The sequence below is a fragment of the Geotrypetes seraphini genome, chromosome 8 (assembly GCF_902459505.1).
Source record: "Geotrypetes seraphini chromosome 8, aGeoSer1.1, whole genome shotgun sequence".
In the NCBI taxonomy this organism is placed as follows: Eukaryota; Metazoa; Chordata; class Amphibia; order Gymnophiona; family Dermophiidae; genus Geotrypetes; species Geotrypetes seraphini.
Window position 1 is genome coordinate 65,910,127 of NC_047091.1, and position 27,470 is coordinate 65,937,596.

General features: G+C 45.2%; 1 protein-coding gene across 3 annotated transcripts in view; it reads left to right on the top strand.

The window, feature by feature from the left end:
* The first annotated feature begins 6,208 nt into the window (after window positions 1-6,208).
* BRMS1 (BRMS1 transcriptional repressor and anoikis regulator) overlaps window positions 6,209-27,470 on the top strand; it is a 69,280-nt gene continuing 48,018 nt past the window's right edge. The window contains exons 1-5 of one of the 3 annotated variants that reach the window (XM_033954429.1): window positions 6,276-6,351; window positions 7,535-7,601; window positions 8,190-8,364; window positions 22,908-22,998; window positions 25,742-25,900. In XM_033954429.1, coding sequence (XP_033810320.1) covers window positions 8,226-8,364; window positions 22,908-22,998; window positions 25,742-25,900 — 389 coding nt within the window. In that variant the 5' untranslated portion in view covers window positions 6,276-6,351; window positions 7,535-7,601; window positions 8,190-8,225. Of the gene's footprint in view, window positions 6,352-7,534; window positions 7,602-8,189; window positions 8,365-22,907; window positions 22,999-25,741; window positions 25,901-27,470 lie in introns of all 3 variants that reach the window. The other 2 variants (XM_033954428.1, XM_033954430.1) reach the window with 2 other exon arrangements.

The following is a 27,470-nucleotide window of genomic DNA, read 5'->3' on the forward strand; positions in this document are numbered from 1 at the left end:
GGACAGAATGTAAACTCCTTTGGTTGTACTACAGAAAGGCAGTTTATCAAATCCATGATCCTTTTTTACCTCATATACTTTACACATTCTAAACACAAAGAAGGGGCTTTCTATCCTTCAAGACTTGATGTTCTTTAATGTACAGTACTCCTATATAAGATATGCTATACCAAGGAAGACAATGGTCCCTTACATCCAGCATCCTGTCTCTTATCAGTTGTTGGTCTGGATTGCTGGGTTTTCTTGATAAATCACAAATAGAAGCCTGGTCCATACTGTGGCCACCTAAGGCTTTCTGGCTCAATCATTTCCTCTGGAAACTTTTGTCACACCTTTAGCTCATAGAAACATAGAAGATAATGGCAGATGGAAAAATTATGTTCTTACCTGTTAATTTTCTTTCCCTTAGACGCAGCAGATGAATCCAGAGACCAATGGGATAGCCCACATCTACTAGCAGGCGGAGATAGAGAAACTGATTAACAGGTGGTCCTATTGGCTGGCATTCCTCCTGTTTATCCAGTATAGCTCCTTGCCCAAGCATCCGTAACCAACAATAGGCATAGCATATAAAAACTTCTTTCCCATAACAAATCTCAAAATGCAATAATACAGAAAACAACCTGCCACAATAACCAACTGCGAAAGTTGCAAACGAAAAAAAACCGAGAGACAATATCCAGAAAGGGTGGGGCTCTGGATTCATCTGCTGCGTCTAAGGGAAAGAAAATTAACAGGTAAGAACATAATTTTTCCTTCCCTAGCAACTAGGCATCCCGTACCCATAACGATCGCAGCAGGAGGGATGCCCATTCCCTTCTGCCCTAAGCCGCAGCGATCCCCAAATGATCGCCAGCAGGAGAGATGCCCTACTGACCCACCCCCAAGTCTACTATCCTAGGGATCCCACTCCTGGTGACAGGTTCCCTTGGCTTAACCCTCTAAGGGATCCCACATGGGCATCCCATTTGCTCTTAAATTCTTGCACGCTGTTTGCCTAAGTTGCAGGAAGCCTAAACAGTGACTTTCCGAGGCCTTGGCGTGGCTTCCCTAGGAAGAGGGAAGACTCTCTTCAGGTAGTATGACTTAGGCCAGGGGTGCCCAAAAGGCCAAACGCGATCGACCAATAGATCGCAAAGGCAATGTAAGTCGATCGTGGAACCCATCTTGGGCTCCGCGATCGACTCATGTTGCCTTTGCAATTTGTTCTCTCTGCTTCTCCGACGCCAGGCCAGGTGCATAGAAGCGCCGGGCCCATAGCCTCTCCCCCCCCCCCCCCCCCGATTGGGAAAGGAATTTCCGGGCCAACCAATCGCTGCCTGGCTGACCTGGAATTTGCTCTCCGATGTCAGAATTGATGTCGGGGGAAAGGCTTGTGGGCCCGGCGCTTCTATGTGGCTGGCCTGGTGGCAGGGAGAAATTGGCAGCAGGGGCTTGGAGAGAGAAAGACAGAAAGGGGGTGGGGAGAGAGAAAGGGGGGCAGAGAGAGATACAAAGAAAGAAAGGGGGGCAAGGAGAGAGAAAGACAAAGAAAGGGGAGGGGCAGGAAAAGAGGAAGAAAAAGTTGGGCTCATGGTTGGGGAATGGAATGCGGTCTGGAGGAGAGGAAGTATGCAGGAGGCAGAAAGAAAGAAATATTGGAATTAGGGTCAGAAGAAGGAAGTGCAACCAGAGACTCATGAAATCACCAGACAGCAAAGGTAGGAAAAATGATTTTATTTCAGTGATCAAAATGTGTCTGTTTTGAGAATTTATATCTGCTGTCTATATTTTGCACTATGGCCACCTTTTACTAAACTGTGAAAGCATTTTTTAGCACAAGGAGCCTATGAGCGTCGGGAACAGTGCAGCTCCCTGTGCTAAAAACTGCTATTGCAGTTTAGTAAAAGGGGAGGGGGTATATTTGTCTATTTTTGTTCAGACATGATATGGGGGGTAAAGCAGCCTAAGGAGTCCATTTTCAATGATTTTGACTAAAAAGATGTTTTTGAGGCAGATTGAGATGGATTGAAAATCCAAAATGGCCACCACAGCCGTGATTTCACACCAAAAAAAAACCCCAGCACAGGACAGCAATATTGTTGCTGTTAGGTGCCATCGGCTCATGTTGAAGTCCTAGCGACTTGATGAATTGCGGATCTAAAAAGAAATTGGTTTTGTGCAAGTCTGGAAAGGTCTCTCAGTATCATCCCCATGGTTGTTTTCAACGTGTCCAGCCAGCTTGATTGTAGATCGCCTTCTTTGCCTGGTTCCTTCGATTTTCCCAAACATGGTTCATTCGATCTTCCCAAACATGGTGTCCTTCTCCAGTGATCTTTCTCTTCTGATGGGGTAACCAAAATAAGACAGTCGTAGCTTCATTATTTGGGCTTCGAGTGACATAGCCGGTTTGATCTCTTCCAGTATCGATTTGTTAGTTCTGGCAATATTAAAAGCCAAAAAAATTCAGAAGAGGTTTTTTTGGAGGTGGGAGACCTAAATCTGGACCCCAGAAATCCCCAAGAAGTCAATTTTCAGAAACACCGCTATCTCCCATAGACTGTAATAGGCTTTACTCACAAGGTTCATAGATAGTGGCGCGCAAGACGCCAGCACGCTGACAATCCAGCGCCGACAATTTGGCGCAAGACAGAAGTGCGCGGGGGAAAAAGTAATTTTTAAAGAGCTCAGACGGGGGGTTTGGGGTGGCAACCCCCCCCCACTTTATTGCTTAGTGTTCGCGCTGCTGTTGGAGGGGGGTTCAGGGGGTTGGAAACCTCCATTATAGCGAAAACGGAACACTAACCAATAAAGTAGGGGGGTTGCCACCCCAAACCCCCAGTCGGAGCTCTTTGAAAATTACTTTTTCCCCCGCGCGCTTCTGTCTTGCGCTGAATTGTCGGTGCGCTGGCATCTGGCGTGCGATTATCTCGTCATCACTCACAATCCTGTCAGGTACAGGCAAGGCTAAAAGGTGAAGGGAAAGAGACTATTAGAGCAAAAAAACACAACCCAACATCCTTTAAAGCACAGGTGTCAAAGTCGGTCCTCGAGGGCCAGAATCCAGTCGGGTTTTCAGGATTTCCCCATTGAATCTGCATGAGATCTATTTGCATGCACTGCTTTCAATGCATATTCATTGGGGAAATCCAGAAAACCCGACTGGATTCCGGCCCTCGAGGAGGGACTTTGACACCCCTGCTTTAAAGAAAGAAAAAAGGATGCAAATGAAGAAAATAAGAAGAGACAAGCACTGGCAAGTTAGATGGATAAAGTTAGTTGATAAAGCTAAAAAAGAATATGAAGAGAAACTTGCCAAACAGGCAAAAACTCATAGTAACAGTTTTTTTAGTTACATCAGAAGCAGAAAATCTGTGAGGGAATCCGTGGAATTGTTGGATGACCAAGGAGCAAAAGGAGCGCTCAGTGAGGATAAGGCCATAGAGGAGAGACTGAATGAATTCTTTGCTTTGGTCTTTATGAAAAAAGATACGAGATCTACCTGAACTGGAAATGGTTTTCAAGGGTGATGATGCGGAAGAACTGAAAGAAATCTTGATGAATCTGGAAAACGTACTAAGCCAAATTGATAAGTGAAAATGATAAATCACCTGGCCCAGATGGTATACATCCCAGGGTACTGAAAGAACTAAAATATGAAATTACGATCTGCTGTGAGATCTGGGAAATTACAGACCAGTATGCCTGACTTCAGTGCTGGGCAAAATAGTGGAAACAATTATAAAAAATAAAATTGTGGAACAATTAGACAAACATGATTTAATGGGAGAGGGTAAGTATGAGGTACATAATAATAAAAAAAATAAAGAAGTCGTCTAAACCCCCACCTAAATCGGCAGTTGGATGAGCAAAATAACAGGTCATCCAAGTACCAATAATTGAACAGGGTTTTAGACATATCTAAAACCAGCTTAGGCCTTTTCCCTGCTTCTGTGTGCCCAGAGTGAAAAGGAGCGTTTTTGGAGGAGTGGGTAAGGCGAGATGTGGGTCAACCTACACTTAGTCATCCGACAGCCATAATCGAAAAGTTTGAAAGGTTGCCTGGATGGAACTTATACGTTTGACTCGGACCAAGTCAAAACAGGTATAAGTTCCGGATCGTGCCACTGAGCTGATTGCAGCTGCTGCGATCAGCTCAGCGGACTGGGCATCCCGTACCCATAACGATCGCAGCAGGAGGGATGCACATTCCCTTCTGCCCTAAGCCGCAGCGATCCTCAAATGATCGCCAGCAAGAGATGCCCAATCTCTTGCTGCGATCCCCCTAACCCTCCCGCAATGTTCCCCGGCAGAAGGGATGCCCAATACCTCCTGCTACGATTCCCCGAACCCTCCCGCAATCTTCCCCAGCAGGAGGGATGCCCAGTCCCATCTGCAGACCCCCCCGAAAGTTTGCCCCCAGGCCCCTCCTGAAAGTTCACCCCCACTAGGACCCTCCCATACCGGGTTTAATTGGTTGGCAGGCCCGCCTTTGAAGGAATGGCAGGGATGCACCAAGGAGAGGCCTAAGGGCCTGATTGGTCCAGGGAGGGGCCTTAGGCACCTGGGCCAACCAGAATGTTAGGCCTATCTCCCAGTGCATTCTGGGATGCACTGGGAGTGGCCTAAATTTCCGATTGGCCAGATCCCCTAGGCCCCTCCTATGGAGGATTGTGAAAAACTGCAAGAGGACCTTGGGAGACTAGGCATCAAAATGGTAAATGACATTTAAGATGAGCAAGTGCAAAGTGATGTCTGTGGAAAAGAGGATCTATAGTAGGGGTCTAAGTCACTCCTTGAAGGCCGCAATCCAGTTAGGTTTTCAGAATTTCCCCAATGAATATGCATGAGATTTATGTGCATGCACTGCTTTCAATGGATATTCATTGGGGAAATCCTGAAAACCGACTGGATTGCAGCCCTCAAGGAGGGACTTTGAGATCCCTGATCTATAGCTAGATGATGCAGGGTGAGGAGTCGCTGCCCAAAAAAAGGATCTAGATTGTCATCATTGAGGATTTGTTTAAACTCTCAGTTCAATGTGTGGCAGTGATTAAGAAAGTAAATAGAATATTTGGAATTATCAAGAAAGGAATGGAAAAAAAAAAGATGGAGTGGCCACACCTCAAATAATGTGTGCAATTCTGGTCACCAAAGAAGATATAGCAGAATTAGAAAAGATACAGAGAAGGGTGACAAAAATGATAAAAGGGGTGGGACAACTTCCCTATCAGGAAAGGCTAAAGCAGCTGTTCAGCTTGGAGATGCCTCAGGGGCAATATGATGACGTTCAGTAACATACTGTTTACTCTTTCCAAAAATGCTAGGACTAAGGGGCACTACTACTATTAATTATTTCTATAGCATTACCAGATGGGTTTGGAGGGCGGTGGGGAATAGGGTTATGGATTGAAAGCTATTATCAAAAAGATAGGTTTTCAGTTTGCATTTAAGTAAGGGAAAGGCTTGGCGGACAAACTCAGGTAACTTATTCCAGGCATAGGGGGCAGCTAGATGAAAGGAACGAAGTCTGGAATTGGCAGTGGAGAAGAGTAAAGCTTATCTGATGAACGGAGAGAAAAGAGAGATATTGAGGGGCAGCAGAATGAACACACTTGTAGGTCAGCAATAGGAGCTTGAACTGTATGTGAAGGCGGATAGGGAGCCAGGAGAGGGATAACCCGATTCCTGTTGCCTTTCTTATCGGAGTTGCTTGCTTGTTTTACTTTCTGTCAAATTGGGGCGGAGGGGGGGGCGTTGCCGATCGATGCTGGAGGGGTCCATCGCCGTTTGGAAAAAACAATGTTGATTCCCTCCTTCATCGGGCCCCCCTGACCATTTCGGGCCCTAGGCACGTGCCTATTGGTTAACCCTGCCCTGAATGCTGCACGGGGGTGGGGAGAACAGACCCGAACATTAGCCCTGGACGTCAAGGAGGTAAAAGCCGGCACGATGCATCGACGTCTCCAAATTCCGTAAACCATAAAACCGAGGAAACAGACGCTCAACACCCCTCGTCTGGGATCTGCCCCAAATCTCCTTCCAGCTCTGTATCTCTCACCCTCGCGTTCGGCTCCTACCTTCAAACTTGTCCTTGAGGTCAACGGTAAAAGGCAGAAATTGCCTGCAACCGCCTCCAAAGCTTCCCTTCTTCCCAGCATCCCTGCCCGCCCCCCTCTATGAAGCAATTGCCTATGTCCCGCCCATCCTGACGCTACTTCCTGCTTCTCGGCAGCTCAGGACGTTAAGGAGGGAAGGAAGTGACGTCAGAGGGGCGGGGCGGGGCACTAGAGAAGGAAAGCGCCGAGGCTAGTTGCAAGCAACTTGTGTGAATCGCCACCTCCGCCAGTGACCTCAGAGACGAGCTCGAAGGTAAGGGAGAGAGGCCGGACCGTGGACGGGGAGGATCGGGGGAGATATGATGGATCGGGGGAGGGATTCTGGATCTGGGATGCTTGGTCTGTGAACCGGTATCTAAATAAATACATCTCTCTCCCCCAAGTAGCAAATAGGACTTAAACAAGAAAAAGTGTCCTGAGCAGCTTCTTATGGGACTTCACCCCCCTTGGTCTTATGGGTAAACTTATATATTCTTAATTTTAGCAAACTCGTACTGCTAACTTAGGTAAATTTCGATTTAATGGCCTAGTGGAAATGTGGTTGCAGCTTAAATGCTTCCATATATAATGCAGACACAAAAAAAGGTTTAAAGACAAAGAGCTGTATTAAGTTTTTAGAAATTAAATGGGAATAAAAATCTAGATACCATTCCTCCCTTTAACATAGTAAATGAAGGCAGATAAAACCTGTGTGGTCTATCTAGGCTGCCCAACAGTCACATTCATTCTCAAGGCAATGTTGAACCAACAAACCAGCAATTGTTCATTTTACTTGCTGAGTTGTAGAATAAGATGTCTTCCCCTCCCCCCACCGAGATAGGTAAGAACTGTACTCAGATGATTTGAATGTAATAAGAATTGCCATCTCCGGATCAGACCCAGGGTCCATCAAGTCCGGTGATCCGCACACGCGGAGGCCCTGCCAGGTGTACCCTGGCATAGTTTTAGTCCCCATATCACATTTGCTTCTCAAGGGAGATGTGCATCTAATTTACCCTTACCCGTATCACTCTATGCCAGTCTTAAGGAGATGTGCATCTAGTTTACCCTTAAATCCTAGAACGGTGGATTCTGCAATTACTTCCTCTGGGAGAGCATTCCAGGTGTCCACCACTCACTGCGTGAAACAGAACTTCCTGATATTCGTTCTGGACCTGTCCCCCCCTCAGCTTCAGTCTTTGTCCTCTTGTCCATGTCACATTGGACATTGTAAATAACTGCTTTTCCTGCTCCATTTTGTCGAATCCTTTCAGTATTTTGAAAGTCTCGATCAGATCCCCTCACAGTCTCTTCTTCTCAAGGAAGAGCAACCCCAGTCTCCTAAGTTGTTCCTTGTAGTCCAGGTTCTCCATACCTTTCACTAGCACATAGGTGCTCTTGATCCGTGAGCCCCTGTGAGACTTGTGGGAACTCACAGTAGCTATTTATGTTCACAGCTCTGCACAGGAGTGTAGGAAGATCACTTCTGTCCTTCTTCACCATTGGACCATCAGGCTTTAAAAAGTAAGTTGTGTAGGGGCCCAGGAGACAGGAGTGGGTCAGAGTCGGCCCTAAAGTTATTCCCAAAATTTTCTTATTTGCGGGCCGGCTTTGCCCCTAAAATATATACTGCTCTCCTATCTGAAGAAGTATTATCTCTACATTATATAATTGAAGAAGTATTATTCCTATATTATATCTGTCAGTTGAGAGTTATATGATGTAGCGGTGGACTCATGTTACTCCTGTTAATACCCACAAGCCCACTTCATGAGAGAGAGAACTATATCCAAAAGAACAATATACATAATAGAAAAGAAACCAATTTATACAAGTGGCTAAATAATCAATTAAGTCCTAACTACATAAGCATCTATTTCTTGATCTTTAAGAAAATCTTCTAACTGTAAAGATTCCCAGAAAGAAAATTCCTTCCCCTGATAAGTAACAAGACAGGGCTCCTAAATTTTAAAGATACTTTCCCATCCCTGATTTTCTTTAACAGTGTTATTTCTTGTCCTGTCTCCTGATGTAATGTACAGTGACTGATCTCAGTATCTTAAAATGTTTGAAGACTGCTATCAAATCACTTCACCATTTTTTCTGCTCTAGGTTAAATATCATCTCCAGAAACCACATCACGTTCCAATGCCTGTTCGGCCACTAAGCAAAGAAGCTGAAGAGATGGAAGGGGAAGCAGAGTCTGGCGCAGAGCTAAATGGGGAGGGGGAGGAGAGCGAGGAGGAGCAGAGTGGCAGCCAGTCAGAAACTGAAGAGGAGAGTTCTGGTAAGGGTCTCCTTGGGAACATCCCCCTAGCCCTCAGCTGCTCCAAAGCTGGGGTGTATATAGAATATCTGAGCCCCTGTCCTGACCTCTTCTTAGCACTGGGACCTCAAAGTCATCAGAAAGTTTTATCACTGATGGTTAGAAAGTTGGTTTGTCACGAGTGCTGCTTGAGCTCAGGAGAGAACAAAACATTTGTTTTCAAGAATGGTGTAGAGCTGCTATTGACTAGTTATGAGGAGGCTAGGTTGAGTGAACCCCTTCTCTTTTTTTTATATTATTAATTCTGTAGAAGAATAAGTGAAATCATAGGGCTATCAAGCCTGGCATTCTGTGTCTGATGGTGGCCAGTCAGGATCTCTAGGAATTAACCTGGCAGAGCCCAAAGATTAGGTCAATTACTTTATGCGCAATATCCAGAATAAGTGATATTCCTGCAGGGAGAGGGGAGACTATCCAGCCTTTTGCCACATGCATGATTGTCTAACAGTTAGAGGTTGTATGTGTGTATGCATTCGGTTCAAAGAGCCCTTGGGGAATGAGTCCAGTGTTCTGAGGCCAGAGTGGCAGACCTGGAAGCGCTAAATGGGATAGAGAGGTATAGAGGAAATCTTCATGGACATAGAAAACAATCCCATTTCCACTGGCAACCTTGTTTCTCCCTTAGAAGGGAAAGGTCACCCAGAAGGAGTTTTATCATCCTGATGTGGCAGGAAGCAATCCTTTAGCCCAGGGGTCTCAAAGTCCCTCCTCGAGGGCCGGAATCCAGTCAGGTTTTCAGGATTTCCCCAATGAATATGCATGAGATATATTTGTATGCACTGCTTTCATTGTATGCTAATAGATCTCATGCATATTCATTGGGGAAATCCTGAAAACCCAACTGGATTCCGGCTCTCAAGGAGGGACTTTGAGACCCCTGCTGTAGACTAAAGCAGCCTTCAAGCCTGGTGTGTGGTGATTGAGAGGATACCACCTTGTTGATGTGTCTCCAGGGCACGCATCTAGGAGGGGAGAGTTAGGATGGCTGGCTCAGTTGGTGTTTTTGTTTGTTAGGCATGCACATAGCAATACTCATGTCCACAACCTACCAGCCTAATCACTTGCTTGCCTGGTGCAAAGGTAGCAGACCCTAACCATCTCTAGATAAGATTTTAAACAGTGATGGGGGAAGTTAGTAGTTGTGATACATGTGGGTACCAATGACAGGAATATATAGGAAAGATTTTCTGGAAGCCAAATTTAAGATTTTAGGTAAAAAGTTGAAATCCAGAACCTTCAAGATGGCATTCTCAGAATTGCTCCCTATTCCACATGTAGGGTCCCAAAAGCAGGCAGAGCTCCAGAATCTTTATGTATGGATAAAAGAATGTTGCAGGGAAGAGGGCTTTAAAAACAGGGCAATCTTTTGGGGAAATGGGGGGGCCTTTTTTGAAAGGATGAGCTCTACCTTAACCATGGTAGAATAAGGTTGCTGACACATTTCTGAAAATGTTTTTTTTATTTTATTTCTTTTAATTCTGTTTCTAGTGTGACAGATACTTTATTCTTGAACCTTGTGGGTAGTCAAAGTTCCCTTCTTGCGAGAATTCTTGTAGAGAGCCTCATTAGCAATTTTTTGCTTCGCCTACCATCCCTCTGGGCTATCCTCCAAGTCCTCAGATGTCTGTCTATGAAGCAAGATGATAGAGCCTATCTTTTCTTTTCATGTTTATTTTTTTATTAAATTTATTGAGGTTTGTTTGGTTTTTTTGGAGGGGGGTTGCTAACCATTTGCAAGGCTTTTTGGTGCAGCAGAGGATCCCACTTGTGATAGCTCTGGCTGCAGGAGAGCGCAGACTCTGAGGTTGAGGGTCTGCTTCCAAGGGGCAGACTGCTCTGCAGTGCACCCACTTGGACAGCCTGCACTAAAAGTTCGGGAGCTCAGGGACTGTTCCATTGGGAGTAAGACTCACCCTAGGTTCATTTGCAGTGGGCTTGAGTTCAGGCTTAGTGGCTCCTTGACTTTTTCTCCAGGATCAGGGCCAACTGCTTTCCTCCCACCATTTGCGTGCACGAGGTCCAGTGGGGGTTGAGGTCTCTGGCCGGTTCATTGGGTCAAGAGGCAGTCCAAAGACACAAGCAGTCCAGATTCCAAGCTTGTTGAGGCAGAATTTCTCCTGAAAGCTGTTTGCAACTTCAGCATTTGCAGCTCTCGGCACACAGCATGGCACAGTGAGTAAACAACAGAGCCTGTAAAAACAAATTTTTTTTTGGGGGGGGGAGGGTTTCTGGGGTTAAAGTTAGGTTTCCCCACTTCTAAAATCCCAAAATCGCTAGTTTTAGGACCCAAATGTAGCTCCCCTGAACTGTTTTTTGCCCTAAAATTGCTGCCACAGTAGCCATCTTGGATTTCTCATTTTGAAAATGAAAGGCTCTAATACCTTGATTATAATTAAAAACAGGTGTGAAGGACTCCTCAGGCTAGGATTCCTTGGATTCATGCAAAGTTTGTGATGGATGGCCGTCTGAGAATCAACCGTGTTCCACATGCTGCACGGCACATGGGGTGGGCGGGAGCCGCTGGCTTAGTCTCCTCTGGTCCCTCTGGAGGTATTAGTGTCCAGATGGTGTGAGGGCTGGGGAAAAAATCCATCTTTGAGTCAGAGAGTAGCACTAGTGCATCCCCTGTCAAAGTGCAGCCATGGTGCTGCTGCAAAACCCCAGAAAGGAGCTCATGAGTATCCGCAGGGGGCCATCTGGACGACATGGATATGGGATTCCCCCTGAATTCATCAGTATGATGTTTGAGGCTTACATGAGTCATGAGCAAAATGTCTGCTTATTCCATTTCCTCCTGCAAGATGCTAGGAATCAGACAGTGTGTGAAGGACTCCTCCTCCAAAGTGACCTTGAGTAAATTACCATTTAAAGGACAATTACTCTTTGGGAATGGTCTGGACACTTTTATGGCCAATGTACAGGATCGCAAGCCAAAGACCTCAAACCCCCTAGTGGGTCAGAGCACAATAAGGTTTGGGCCTCAAGGTGATATCACCAGTTCTCAGGAGGGCCTTTGGGCCAGAGATCATTTCAAAGCTCTAGACAAAGATTTGTAGGGACCAGGCACCCCCCAATCTTCGGGATCTTGCTCTACAACAGCAGTTATGAGACGCCAAGCCATCGGCTGTGCCTCCATGCATTGAAGGGAGGTTGTCGGCCTATTGGGAAGCGTGGATGTAGAGATCACTACAGACCATTGGGTGATGGACATTATAGAGGAGGGGTACAAGCTCTAGTTCTTTCATCCCCTCTTGGATCTTTTTTTAGACTGTCCAGCTGAAAAAGCGGTCAGAGTCCGAGCAACAGTGCAAAAGCTGCTAGATCTGGAAGCCATAGTAAATGATGGCAGATAAAGACCTGAAAGGTCCATCCAGTCTGCCCATTAGTTATACCCATTAAAAATACATGATTAATTTAACTTGCCTCTTCTTTGATATTTCTGGGTCATAGACTGTAAAGTCCACCTGGTATTGTCCTAGGTTCCAAATGCTGAAGTTGCCTTCCAAGCTCTCTCCAGCCTATCCAACCATCCTGTTTGCAGGATATCTACAATAAAGTCTGGCCAGTAACATCCTCATGCTCCAAGTTAGTAGAGTTCCCATTGATGCCCTCCCCAGCCCAATCCTATACCAAATCAGCACATATGGGACACAGACTGTGCAAGTCTGTTCAGTACCGGCCTTAGCTCTAATTTACATTATTTGTTTTCTAATTAGAGATACTCTGTTTATCCCACGCTTTTTTGAATTCCATCACCGTTTCCCTCTCCACCACTTCCCTCGGGAGGGCATTCCAGGCATCTACCACACTCTCCGTGAAAAAGAATTTCCTAACATTGCTCCTGAGTCTTCCTCCACGCAACTTCATATTATGCCTTCTAGTTTTACTATTTTTCTCTTCCCTGGAAAAGATTTGGTTCTATATTAATACCTTTCAAGTATTTAAACGTCTATCATATCTCCCCTGTCCTTCCTCTCCTCCAGAGTATACATATTTAGGTCTTCCAGTCTCTTCTCATACTACTTTTGTTTCAAATCCATTACCATTTTCGTCGCCTTCCTCTGGACCGCTTCAAGTCTTTTTTATATCGTTTATCAGATAAGGCCTCCAAAACTGAAGTTTTTCAAGTTTCAAGTTTTCAAGTTTTATTAGGATTTTATATACCGCCTATCAAGGTTATCTAAGCGGTTTTTTACAATCAGGTACTCAAGCATTTTCCCTATCTGTCCCGATGGGCTCACAATCTATCTAACGTACCTGGGGCTGTGGAGGACTGAGTGACTTGCCCAGGGTCACAGGGAGCAGCGCGGGGTTTGAACCCACAACCCCAGGGTGCTGAGGCTGTAGATCCAACCACTGCGCCACACACTCCTCAATATTCCAAGTGCAGCTTCACCAACAGTGGCATCAGGACCCCCCTTCTTCTGCTGGTTATTCCTCTTTCTACACAGCCTAGCAAATTGCTACAGCCACCGCCTTATCGTACTGTTTAGATGCCTTTAGATCCTCACAATCACCCCAAGATTCCGCTCTTCATCAGTACTTACCAGCCTATCGCCTCCCAGCACATACAGTTCCCTGGGATTTCTACCCCCCAAATGCATCACTCTGCACTTCTTCGCATTGAATTTTAGTTTCCAGATATTAGACCATTCTTCTAACTTTTGCAAATCCTTTTTCATGTTTTTCACTCCCTCCGGGGTGTGTTACAAATCTTGGTATCATCCGCAAAAAGGCTAACCTTACCATCTAACCCTTCAGCAGTGTCGCTTACAAACATATTAAACAGAATTGGTCCCAGCACCAATCCCTGAGGCACTCCATTAGTCATCTTTCCCTCCTCCAAGAGAATTCCATTAACCACCACCCTCTAGCGTCTGTCTGTCAACCAGCTTCTAATCTAGTTCATGACTTTGGGCCCTAACTTCAGCCCATGGAGTTTAAGAGCCCATACCAGAGAAAGATTCGGGCTCCATCAGATACTTGATATACTTCATAGTGCATTAAACAAGCTCGGAAAACTGGAGGCTGATTCTAGACCTCGAGATATCACATTTACAGATGGAGATGGTGAAGTCGGTAATTGCTTCAGTGGTGCCTGGGGAATGTCTCACTTCACTGGATTTGATGGAGGCCTATCTGCACATTCCTATTTTTCTAAAGCACAGTAAGTTCTTGCGATTCCATGTGCTAGAGCACAGGTGTCAAAGTCGGTCCTCAAGGGCCAGAATCCAGTCGGGTTTTCAGGATTTCCCCAATGAATCTGCATGAGATCTATTTGCATGCACTGCTTTCAATGCATATTCATTGGGGAAATCCAGAAAACCCGACTGGATTCCGGCCCTCGAGGAGGGACTTTGAAACCCCTGTGCTAGAGCAACACTTCCCGTTCGCAGCCTTACTGTTCGGGCTGGCCAAGGCATCACATACCTTCACCAAGGTGATGGTGGTAGTTGCAGCACACATACATAGAGCATGTATACAAGTACATCCGTGTATGGATGATTGACTGATAAAAGCCCGGTATGAATCTAAAAGCAGAATGGCTGTGCAAAGAGTGATTTAGCTACTGAAGAGGCTGGGTGGAGTGATCAACTTTTGGGAAAAGCAACTGGAACCAATGCATATCTGGGAGTCCAGACAGACACAGTGGAAAACAAGGTGTTCCTCCCGGAAACCCACAGAAAGAAGCTCCTGTGTCAAATACAGGAGTTTCAGAGCAAGACAGCTTCGACGGCCTGGCATTACTTGCAAGTGCTGGGATTAGTGGTTGCGACCATGGATGTGGTTCTCTGAGCAAGGGTGCACTTGCATCCACTCCAGAATATGCTCTTCTCCTGATGGTGTCCACAGAAGGATGCTCTGCAGCAGTGGCTGCCTTGGATGGTGGAAGCTTGTTGCAGTTTGCCCTGTTGGTTGCAGCCTCAGTTTTTAGTCAGAGGAGTTCCCCTTCACATCTCCGCATGGGTGATCCTGACGATGGATGGCTGCCTATATGGGTGGGGTGCACATTATAAAGGGCGTCCAGCTCAGAGATTCTGGTCCCCTTCTCAGAGGAAGTGGTTGATCAACCGCTTGGAATTTCAAGCCATCAGTCTGGCACTTCAGGTGTTTGGGAGCACGTTGCAGAACAAAGCGGTGCAAGTTTTCTCGGATAACACAATGGCATTAGCCTATGTCAATCACCAGGGGTTACCAAGAATGCTTTTCTATGCTTGGAAACCCAGGTGTTTCATTGGGTGGAGTCCCATCTTTTGGCACGCTAAGCGGCACATGTGACGAGAGTGGACAATGTGCAAGCGGTTTTCCTCAGCCGGAAGACTCTGGACCCTGGGGAGGGGTCACTTTGTCAGGAAGCCTTCATCTGCATTGTGAGTTGCTGGGGGCACCTGAATTTCAATCTGATGATAATAATAATAACTTTATTTTTATATACCGCAATACCACAAACAGTTCAGAGCGGTTTACAGAGGAAGAGACTGTATACAGACAGCGATATTACAGAAAACTTTCGAAATTGCGTTATGTTAAGGTTAATCAAATTTGACTAGAAGTGTTTCAAGGCAGATGTAGGGTCAGAGAAATTTATCAAAGAGATAACTTTTGATTGACTTCCTAAAAGTTTGATAAGAGAGTACGTTTGAAATGAAGTTGGTTAAACATTTATTCCATTTGCCTGCTTGGAATGATAATGTTCTATCAAGGAATTTCTTATAGATACAGCCCTTCAAGGATGACCCGGATTCTGCAAAGTACGTCCTGATTTTAGGCAGCTGTAGGCGTCTTACAGCTGTCTAATCAGCCAATTGGGACGCACGTTTAAAAAAAAAAAAAAAAAAAAAAATGCTCCCCAGGCAGGCTGCCTATATTGAAGGCGCCTCTGGGAGCCTAGGAAGGCCCGCAAGACCACCTAAGCATGCCTAAGGCTAGGCAGTATCCTTAGGCAAACCTAGGCGGCCCTATGCATCTCCCTAGTAGTGTGGGAGATGCTTACAATGTAGGACAGTAAAATGCTGGCTGCTATACTTATCTCTGGGGCCAATTGCTGGCAGGAGGGTGCCCAACCTCTCCTGCTGGAGGACAACCCTCCGCGGACACCCCCTATCTTCCCCCCCCCCACTAACCTTTAATCGTTGACCAGCCGGCTGGGTCTTGCTACTGGCTGGCTGGCAGGCCTGCCTCGTTGAAATGAGGCGGTCCCGCCCATTTCCAGCCCATCTTCAATATGCCTAAGGCCTGATTGGCCCAGGATCCTAGAGCCTGAGCCAATCAGGCCTTAGGTTTATCGGGTCCGCCCATCCCCACCCATCCCCAATAAGCCTAAGGCCTGATTGGCTCAGGCTCTAGGATCCTGGGCCAATCGGGCCATAGGCTTATCGAGGATGGGCTGGAAAGGGGTGGGCCCGCCTCATTTCGACGAGGCAGGCCGGCCGGTAGCAAGACACAGCCGGCCAGCCAATGATTAAAGGTTAGTGTATGTGGGGGGGGAGAGGATAGGGGGTGTCCGTAGGGGTCATCCTTCAGAAGGAGGGCTTGGGCACCCTCCTGCAGGCGATCAGGGGGGTGTCATGATCATCCGCCGGCAGGACAGATTGGGCACCCTCCTGCTGGTGATCGTTGGGGGGGGGGGGGGGACGACAGGCGGCCGCAACCGCTATACCTATTGAGGCAGGGAGATCCCTTGCCATGATAAGTGTAGCGGCCATGTCTACTCTAACCTGGTTCTGTAGCCGGCATCTGTAACATGGACATCGGTTACAGAATCTGGGTTAGTGTAGGCCCAATTCTGTATAGGATTCCCCTCCCGGGTGTCCTATACAGAATCCGGGCCTCCGTGTACAAGTTGTGCCTGGAAATTCGAAGTGATGAGACAGATAGATTGGGGATGAACCTGATATGGTTTTGAAGCAAAGGCAAGCAAACTTAAAGATGACCCTCGATTCCACAGGCAGCATCAGCAGCCAACAAGAAGGCAGCTTGGGTCTTCAGTCGAAGATACGAGCCAGGAAACGAAGGCTTTGATGCTCTGCTGCAACAATGGCCAAAGGCAAGACTTCTCAACATTTTCCCTTCATGGCCTTTGATAGGCAGACTTCTGTGCAGGTTCATGACGCACCAAGGACTGGTGATTTCTAGTAGCACCAGACTGGCTGAGGCAACCGTAGTATGCAGATCTGTTCTGTCTTTAAAGAGACCATAGTATCAGCCTTCCATGTCATCTGAGACTGCTCACTCGGGGCCCAATTGCCTTAGAGGATCCAGAACTCTTTGGTCTTACAGCATGGCTCTTTGAGTGTACAGCACTAGAGCATAAAGGCTATTTAGATGGAGTGGTTTCCACCCTTCTAAAATGTGGGAAGAAAGTGACTCTAGTCACGTATGTGAAAGCCTGGAAGTGCTTCCAAGCTTGATGTGCTCAGAGAAGTGAGGACCTGAGCTCAGCACTGATATCTGTGGTGCTTGCCTTCCTGCAGGAAGGTCTGGAAAAATGCCTAGTGGTTGGCTCCCTGAAAATTCAGATTGTGGGGCCCTCGTGTTTTAGGCCTAGCGTTAATAAGAGCACCATAGCTGCATATCCAGATGTGGTTAGGATTTTGAAGGGTGCATTGCTCCTCTGTCTCATGCGACAGCCTTTTCTGGCATGGAGTCTTAGCGACGCTTGCTAGCGCGCCCTATGAACCTCTAGAGCAAGCTTCTCTGATGGATCTTACACTCAAAACAATATGTTTGTTGGCAATTACTTCAGCTCAATGAGTTTGGAATTGCAGGCCTTGTCATGCAGAGATCCCTTCCTCAGAATTTCACAGTCAGGTTTGGTATTGCGCACAGTACCATCTTTCTTATCGAAAGTAGTCTCCAGTTTTCATATCGGCCAGGGAGCTTGATTGCCTGCCTTCATGCCCTCAGAATCGAAGAAGAGTGATAAAGTGCTAAAATTGTTGAATCTGCACAGTGTGTTACTGCACTACCTGGAGGTTAAGAACGAATTTCGACTGTTGAATTATCTCTTTTTCCTGGCGGGTGCTGCCCACAAAGGCTAACCAGCCTTGAATGACCATTTCCAGATGGATCTGTATGGTCATCTCTTCAGCCTTTATCAGAAGTTGAAAGCGACCACTTAAATCTGTAAAGGTGTGTTCCACTAGAAGCGTAGCTTCCTCGTGTGCAGAATCAGCGGTGTCTCCAGAAGAAATCTGTAGAGCTTAACCCTGGCTGCATTTTCACTGCCTCCTCCCACCCTTCGAGTTTGCGGTTCCGTGGTGGTAGAGGATCAGTCTGACTTCAGTCCAGCTGGCAGCCTGACAGTCTTGGTGTTGAAGGACTAACTGATTGAAGCAGAATTTCTTCTCCCAGATCCAGCTACTTTTTAGAGTTGAGGCAGACTGCAGCATCTTCATAGCACCCTTGTGCCACGTACTGTGCAGCAAGTGAAGGGGGGTGGGTGTGGGAGTGTCCGATTTAGCCTCCATTTTGGTGTCTAGAGCTGAGGAGCCATTGGGCCCTGTCTGCTGGGAGAAAATCCCTTCCAGAGCTCCGGAACAGCAGCATACCTAAGCGGAAGAGTGTGCAAGCTGCAGAGCCCAAGAGATGTAAGGTGGAGTTACTGCTGCCTAGTAATGCCTTTTCTCCTGTATTCATTAATTTGATGTAGAGCAGTGTTCTTCAACCATCGGTCCATGGACCGGTGCCGGTCCACAGAAATTTCCTACTGATCCAAAGGGCCAGCACATGCATCAGGCCCAAAACAGTGTTCTTCAACCGCTGGTCCATGGTGCGATCAATGCGGCGTTATCTTCGAGCCAGCTCCCTTTTCCTCACTGATTCAGTGCACAAAGCCATGGGCAGTGGTTCCTACGCACGTCTTGTGCCTGAACTGGAAGCCTTCTCTCTGATGTTGCAGCTTTGTGCACTGCATCAGTGAGGAAGAGGGAGCGGGCCTGAATATAATATCGGGGGCGTCATAAAATGGCAAGGCGGGAGCAGGCCAGAAGGTAAGGCATAGCATGGAGGGAGGGCAACAACAAAGGTAGGGGGGAATGATTTTATTTTTGAATTTAGTGATTGAATTATGTCAATTTTGAGAATTTGCATCTGCTGTCAGTGTGCTTTGTGTAGTTTAATTTTGTAGTTAACCATTATATGTTGTTAATAAGATTATATTGTGTATCTGTGAAAAATGAATGGAAAAAATAGTGTTACAATTAGTACTATTATGGGGGCGGGGTCTGGGGTGGAGATTGGGTAGAGATGGGCGGGGTCTGGCCCACGACTTAGCACATTGTTCTTCAACTACTGGTCCATGGACCGATGCCGGTCCACAGAATAATTCTTTTATTTCTGCCGGTCCATAGGTATAAAAAGGTTGAAAAACACTGATGTAGAGAGCTTAGCTGTATAGCTGGGATATTCATAAGAAGTCTTGGCAGCAAGCCAGGGGTCATGCAGGGAGGCTTGGGCTCCCAGAGCATATCAGCAGCATTGCCAGAAGCTGACCAGGATCTTGTGGACCTTTCTGACAGGGATTTGGATGGGAATGATCAGTCTGTATGCCTTTGCTCTTGCAGATCAAGTCTTCCCTGTTGGGAAATTTAGGGTCTCACAGGAACAAGTTCGCAAAATGCAGTAGGGGCTCTCGACCAAGGGGAAGATCCCATTGTACGTCGGCTGTTCAAGCCTTTGGCACTATTAGAGATCATTATTGACTCCCTGTGGGAGTTAGACTCCCAGCAAGCTCTTTCCACTCAGTGGTCTATCCTCGGCAACATGAGAGCGCAACTCATGTCTTTTCCCTGGCATCCTGATATGAGCACTGGGATGCTGCTGAGAAGGTAGCCAAAGCAATGTCTAGGCTGTATGCTATGGTGCAGGAGTGTCAAAAGATGTTCACTCAACCTAAGGTAGATTACATGGTTACTCAAGTAACCAAGCAAACGTCCCTGCCAAGTAAGGGAGGTGTAGTATTAGGATATGCAGGATCGCAGAATGAATGTGTTCCTAAAAAGGCAGTTTGAAGCTTTGGCCTTGGGGATCAATGCAGCTGCAGCAGCCTCTTTTGTGGCATGCGCTTGTCATTCCAAGATGCATAGGCTCACCCTAATAGTCTTTGTCCCAGCTGATGCTAGCAGGGGTGAATTATGTGACTGATGCTCTCTACATCATCGGAGTCACAAGCAAAGTTTTAGCTTATTTGATTTTAGCTTGCAGAATGCTCTGGATTAGGCAATGGGCAGGGGATTCCACCTTCAAGGCTATTCTCAGCAGACTCCCTTTCAAAGGACAGATGTTTGAAAAGGGTCTGGATGATCTGATGGCCAACGTGGCAGATCACTGGCCCTATTCTCTCTGCCTGACAACAGATTTCGAGCCTCTAGAAGTTCTGGGCAGTCTAATGTTTGTAATTCCAGGCACTTTCGACAGTACTCAGGAGGAGACTCAGCTCAGAGATCCTATTAGGGTTCAGAGCAAAAATTCACAGGACCTTGGCAAAGCCAAGCCTCCAGTTCTCGTCCCACTTCAACCTCTGAGTAAGCACTATGACACAAGGACCGAAGTCTTCCTCCTGAGGATAGACAGAAGGCTTTCGGCGTATGCGGAGATCTGGGCGCAGAGCTCTACTGATTGCTGGGAGCTGAAGATCATTTGGGGAGGGTACAAACTTCCTTTTGGTTTGGCAACAGCACCCTGTATATTTGCCAAGGTGATGGTGGTAGTGGTAGCAGCATTTCTTCTCAGGGCAGGATTGCAAGTGCATCCATATCTAGATGACTGGCTGATCAAAGCTCCATTGTTCTTGGAAGGAGAACAAGCAATGATTCAAGTGGTCCAGGTCTTACAGAGCCTGGGCTGAATTGTAAATTTCCAAAAGAGCCAACTAATTCCATCCCAATTGCTGGAATACCTGAAATTTTTATTCAACATGGCAGAAGGCCTTATCTATCTTTCAGATAACACATAGACAGAATTTTGCACTCAGATTTTGGGCATGATGGCCAAGCTAGCTTAGTCAGTGTGGCAATTTCCAGGCCAACTACCTTAGCAGGCAGATCTTAGGCCTGGCAGAATGGGTGTTATCTGAAGCAACATTCCAGTCCATCATTCTTTGATGGGGTCAGCCAACTTTCGATCTGATGGCTACAGTGAGGAACAAGAAGGCAGACTGTTTCTTCAGCCTAAGATCCAAGCCCAGAAGTGAAGGCCTGGATGCCCTAGTTCAGCCGAGGCCAAAGAGTGAGCTCTTGTACGTGTTTCCTCCATGGCCCCATGATAGTATGGATACTCCACAGAATAGCAAACCACCCAGGAAGAGTGCTCTTCATGGGTCCAGATTGGTTGTGCAGGCCCTGGTATGAGGACCTAGTGTGTCTATAGAGGGACAAAGGTCTCGGACTGCAGGTTTATCCTGATCTTCTTTCCCAGGGTCCCTGGTCTCAGAAGATCCAGATCACTTTGGTCTTATGGCATGGTTCTTGAACACCAAGGATACTCGGAGGTAGTCATTGCTATTCTCCTCAGAGCTGAGAAGCCTGCAACTGTCTCTGCTTACATTGAGACATGAGAGACTTTTTAGCCCTGGTGCACAACAGAAAAGATGGATCCGTTTAGTGCTCCAATCTCAGTGGTGCAAGTGGCGGGCCTCTCATGTTTCAAAGCTCTTCTGGCTTCTCAGCCCGACATAGCCAGATTCCTAAAAGGGATGCTAAGGCTCATACCACTGGTAAAGCAACCGTTCCTTAGTGGAACCTTAATGTAGTTCTGCACACTTCTTGTTGCTTTTTTATTTCATACACGTCATTACATTATTATACTATCTTTTATAGGACCCCTGAGGAAGACTCTTTTCAAAGCACAGACTGTGTTGGGTCCAACGCTCCCAGCAAACTAGGTCCTTAAGGTTTTTATGTGAATTGCTATGTTGACTTTAATATATATATTTTTTAATAATAAAAGTCCATTTCAGGAACATCGTCTTTCCACAGTGTTTTGGATTTTCTGCACAGCCTCAGTCAAACTCCATGTGAGGCTTCTGTGATGGACCTAACCATCAAGATCATTCTCATGGTCAAGACATCTGTGAGAAGCGTCTTGTAAGTGCAGTGAGCCCTTAAGATCATGGAGGCAGGAGTTTCCCTGTGCAAGGTCCTGTCCTTTATGCCAAAGATCGTTTCCTCATTTCATGTTGATCAAGAAGTAAGACCACCAAGCTTCCAGACCACAAAGTCAAAGAAAAAGGATCAGATTCTGAGACAACTGGATGTGAGGAGAGTCCTCTAAAGATTACTAATGTGTTCAGTCTGTCTGACCATCGTTTGTGCTCACTAGTCAGGTTAGACGTGGTAGACCAGCACCCTAGGCTACCGTTTCAAGATGAATTTGCATGGCCATTTCGTGAGCATATATTGCCTGTAGCAAGCAATCACCAGTCTCCTTGGAAGCACATTCAACAAGAAGCGTGACTTCATGGGTGGAAGCTTGGGCAACTTTGACTGAGGAGATTTGTAGGGTAGCAACCTGGTCCACACTGCATACGTTTTCTCAGTTCTGTAGAGTGGACGTGGCAGCACGGAGGGCACTGTATTTGGTTCATCAGTGTTACGAGCAGGCACAGAAGTCCCATCCTAGATTTTGGGGACTGCTTTTGTATGTCCCTACTGTCTAGAACACAGGTGTCGAAGTCGGTCCTCGAGGGCCGCAATCCAGTCGGGTTTTCAGAATTTCCCCAATGAATATGCATTGAAAGCAGTGCATGCACATAGATCTCATGCGTATTCATTGGGGAAATCTTGAAAACCCGACTGGATTGCGGCCCTCGAGGACCGACTTCGACACCCCTGGTCTAGAATGACACATCTATTGCACTAGAAAAAGAAATTAGGTTCTTACCTTGCTAATATCTTTTCTAGTAGATAGGTGTGTCATTCTGGAGCCCCATCCTGTCAGTTATTTTTTCGCTTGCCTATTCTCTCAATCAGTTCAAGTTTAAAGCTGAGCTTTTGATATCAATCAGCCTTCAAGGGAATGAAGAATAATGTATTGCTATAGCACATGGGGAATGTTTGAACTCTATAAATGTTTCTGATTGGTATGGTTATTCCAAAGTTTGGATTGTTCCAATGCAATGTTTAATATGTTTGTTATACTTTCAGAGCAAAACAGTACTGCATTTCAGAGTCTTCCCGTACCCTTCCTTCTTATGTGTTTCTATATAGGGCTATTGCCTGCTTTGGTACAAACTGAAGGGGGCAGCAGAGCCCTCTGTAAAAAGAGGAGGAATTAAAAACCTGGGTTGGATTCCTTCTGCATGGCTTGCAAGCATGGGGAGAATACCGTACTGTCCAGAATGACAGACCTATGTACTAGAAAATATATTAGGAAGGTAAAAACTTAATCTCATTTTTTTTTTTTTTTTTTTTAAATAAGGCTTCAGAGGTGATCCAGAAAACTACAGACCAGTAAACCTAACATCATGAAGTATTGACATTATTCCTTGTTTGTGTTTCTCTCAGAGATGGATGAACAGGACTGTGAACAGCGGCGAATCGAGTGTTTGGATGAGATGTCGGACCTGGAGAAGCAGTTCTCAGAGCTTAAGGAAAAGTAAAACTAGGATGTGATGGGGAGGGGGGGGGGACCGTTCTATTTTCTTTTCCATCCCTACCCTACCTCAAAATAATATCTGCTGAAGTGATCACCAGTGTCCTACATGTTGAGCAAATACATAAAGTACATAATAAGAACCAGAGTAGAACTCTAAAATTTGCCTAATTTGGAAAGTGTGGTGTCTCCCTGGCCCCACTGACTGCAGTTGAATTTTCAATCATGTATAACCAACACAGTGCATTTCTGCTTTTATAACCTTTGGATGTTATAACTCTGTCCACCATTTATTCACCCAGGCTGCACTTTGCATTCTTGTACATTCCTTTATCAATCAACTTGATTATTTTAACACCTTATTAAATAGTGTTCGTATTGCTGACATAAACACTTCTACAAATAGCCCAAAATATGGCAGTCAAAACTTATTACTAACTCTCACAAATACAGACATGTAATCACTTTACTCTGCCAGGAATATTGGCTACCAATTAGCCATAGAATAATTTTAAGATTTTGTTGATGGTTCACAAAGTCCATTATTCTGGACTCCTACTTTACCTATCATGTTTCTTGATTCCCTATGTCCTCACCAGCTCTTTAACATCTACACAACCATCCAGTGGGCCCCATATTCCACTTTATATGCCTTGATACCATCGGAACAAAGATTTTCAGTGTTTTTGGTCCCTCTCTCTGTAACTCTCTCCCTAGCTTTCTTAGGTTGGAACATTCACTTCAGACCTTTAAACAAGGATTGAAGATGTTTTGATTTCAGAATGCATATGACATTTAATCGTTCCTCTTGATTAAATTCCCTTCCTCCCCTTCTCCTGTCTTTGTACTCTTCGGAGGGACCAGAGGACAAATCAGTGCTGATTTTCTTTTTACTGTCTTTCACTATCTGCCTGCTGTTATTTCTTTCAGATATTTCTATGTCCTTTTGAATTTTCGTTTCAATTTCAATACGTTTTAAATCACTTAGAAAGCTTACTGAATGAGTGATATCAAATAAACATGGGTAAAATGGTAGGCTTGCCATGTTAGTGTGCTTTTAAAGATAATAAATGGAAATAAAATAAAACCAAGAAAATTATACCTTTTTATTGGACTAAATTTAATACATGCTTTGAGCTTTCGAAAGTAACCCTTTTTTCTTCAGATCAGAAATGAGTAAATGATGACCTATATCTGAATATACAAGAACATAAAAGCATTCAGGGAGAAAGGAGGAGGTGATCAGAGGGGTGACAAAGCAGTATAATTTTATGGAAACCCAGATCTTTGTTAAATCTTGTCTGGTGGATGCCAAAATATTTCATCATTTTAATTTCTAAGGTTTTATGTTCCTGGGTGGTTTTGAAATTTCCTTTTAGTATTCTTACCATAATGCCATTAAAAGTACTGTACTCTGGTCTGGCAAAATGCTGTCCTACAGAGGCATCACCCTGGTTAGCTTGGTAGTTTTTGATGTGATGTCTTTTTTTTTTATAAATCTTTATTCATTTTTAATTCTTACATCAAGTGATTTTCACATATCACTTGAATTACAATCAAATAATCTTGTAAGATAAAATAAATACCCCCCTTTTTATCAATACTCCTATTTCCATATGATATACATTACCCTCCCTAACCCCAAATATAAACTATCCATGTGCTAAGATATCATTAGAGTAACTAGTCAATGGTCTCCATATTTTTTTAAAATTATGAATATTCCCTTGTTGTAACGCTATCATCTTTTCCATCTTATGTATGTGGCAAACTGAATTCCACCAAAATGTATAATTTAATTTAGTATAATCTTTCCAATTTTGAGTAATTTGTTGCAGTGGATGTGATGTCTATATAGATTCAGTCTTGTCTTAAGCATTTGGTCTCTCTCTCCACCATAGCGTCCTTTGCATTGAATAATGTACACCTAATGTGTAGGATCCCCATATGCTGAATGTGAGCGATACTGTGATGTGTTGGCACAGTTTGTAGCTTGATGTGTTTCCATTCTCTTTTTCAGTTTCCACTGGGAGCTTTGTTTTCACTAATTTTTATTTTAGATTAGGTGGCTGCCAGAAGGGACAGCATAAGTGGAGCTTGGAATATCTCTTTCAGTAATTCATCCTCCTGGAGTAATCACTGTAGATCTTTTATGTTTCTTCTCAGTTTTTCCAGCTCTAGATTGTATGTCATTACAAAGGGCGCTCTCATTTTCTTTTCTTAGTACTGCAGTAAGTTTTCTCTTGAGTATTTTGAGAGATGAGGCTACCTTCTTGGAAATTATTTTGGTTTAGCACCTGATTATCTTGTGGATCATTTTTTTATTCATTAATTCACAGTGCCCAAGACGTATTTGTAATTTGTTTGCTTTTCCAATGACTCCTATCTTTTCAGTAGAGAGTTGCATAGGGACAGAAATCAAGCCCGTCCCTGCTGGAAATCAAACCTGTCCTTGCTGGAATCAAATCTGTCTCTTTAAACTTCAGAAGTAGTTATTTCATTTAATTATGCTACTGAATTAAAGGCTGAGGTAGAGAACCATTTACAAATTAGCAAAGGCACTTTATTAATTGGGAAATATTAATTGGGAAGAATACATACTTTGTAAATGGGTTTCCACGAGAGCCTCTAATGTAAATATAAAATATAATTACTTCAGCTGATGAAGACCCCCCAAGCTATATCAGTTGAGGGGTGGTCCCTGTGAAACCATTTTCATGTTCTGAGTGTGGTAAATTCTTTTCAGACAAGAGAACACTCGCAACACACCAGAGAAGTCACACAGGAGAGAAACAGATACATGTTCTGAGTGTGGTAAAAGCCACACAGGAGTGAAGCCATATTGTCAGTGTCACCCCTGTGCCTGTAAAGGAAACACTGCAGTGCCCAAGAAGCAGGGATGGAGGTATGGACCAGACTGTGAGAGATGCAATACCTGTCCCTAGTGATAGTCCAGAGTATTGCAGCACCAGCAGAATACTTTACAACTATATTAATGGAGCTAGACTGACCTATGACGCTTTTAGGAAAGCCATAAAAACTGCATTATTTGATAGATTTATCACCTAAACAGTAACTACACTAAACACTAAAACCAATTCTATTTTTTCTAATATATCCACTCTTGCGTATATGTTGTATTTTTAATCAACTGTACATTGTAATTCGCTGTATTTTAAGAATCTGCATATTGGAATTCGCTGACTGTCCAGTTCTCTTCAATGCGAACCACCTAGAAGTCACACGACTATGGCGGTGTAGAAGAATAAAGTTATTATTATTATTATTATTAAGTTTGGCAGGCAGCAGTAGCGTCCCTGAGTTACAAATGTTGGCACCTCAGTAGCTCAGGGATGCTACCAGCGACTGCTGTGCTTGGTGGAGAGGAGTTCTGGCTGTCTTTGGAGGAGGTCCTCAGCTGGCGATACTTGGGGATTCCCACAAGCCACAGCAAGGGTCAGCAAGTACTTCAGCACTGGAGAAATAAAACCAGAAATGCATTTCCTTTTCTTTTCAACACAATACAAAGACATCTGCTATATACATTTCCTAAAGCTAACATATTTCAGTCAAAAAATTTCTTTTTCTGTATCACCTGATAGACTGAGAACAAACTTGTATATCAGGATAGACTCCCCCCTAGCAATCCAGTCTATCTCAGTCTCCATAGCAGGTGGTAAAACTAATTTGGTTCTCCTCTTAGTACTATTGGAATTTTGTTTTGGACTCCTGGGTTCCCCTTTTGTGCCGGCCGGAACTTGGACGGGTCCTTTTTGGGGATCTGTCTGACCTCGGGAGTGTTAAACTCGGTGGGTCTCGTGTTGGGTCCCTCCCCCACCTTCTCAAATTTTTATAGAGGTACCTCAGCCGGCAGCCTGACCCCTGGTTGGTCAGCCTTCCTGCTTTGAAAGCTGTGGAGTCTGTTTTGCTTAAGTTTAAAAAAAATTTCTGAAGTATGCCGGTCTAAAGGGCTCATTTTCCCTTTAAAACTTCCCTTTTTTCTGTGTTTTCTCATTTAACTGGCACTTTTTCTTTCAGCTAGGGTGGTTTTCAGCACAAAGAGCACTTTTAAAGGGAAAAAATGCTCATTGTTCTCCAGACACAAGGTACTTGCGGCCGGCCTATACAAGCGTTGTGCAGGCCGGAGTGATGAGGCAGTCTCGTCGGCAACAGTTGCCTGCGACCAGGGCACCCCACCGCATGTACCTTGCGAGTCAGCTTCGGATCGCAGGTAAGCCCGGGCTTCCCCCAACACCCACGCGGAGGGTGCCCAGCCGCTGATGGTCAGGGTGAAAAGGATTCTCTTACTGCCAGAATGGCTGTGGATTCACTTTTTGCGTCAGTCAGTTCCTCGGCCTCAGCGTCAGGAAAGTCCCAGGCTTTTCAGACGCAGCAGACCACTGGAGCTCCAATTTTGGCAGTTTCAGGTCCAATTTCGGCGGGAACCTCCTCCCTGTCCTGGAAATACACGGGCA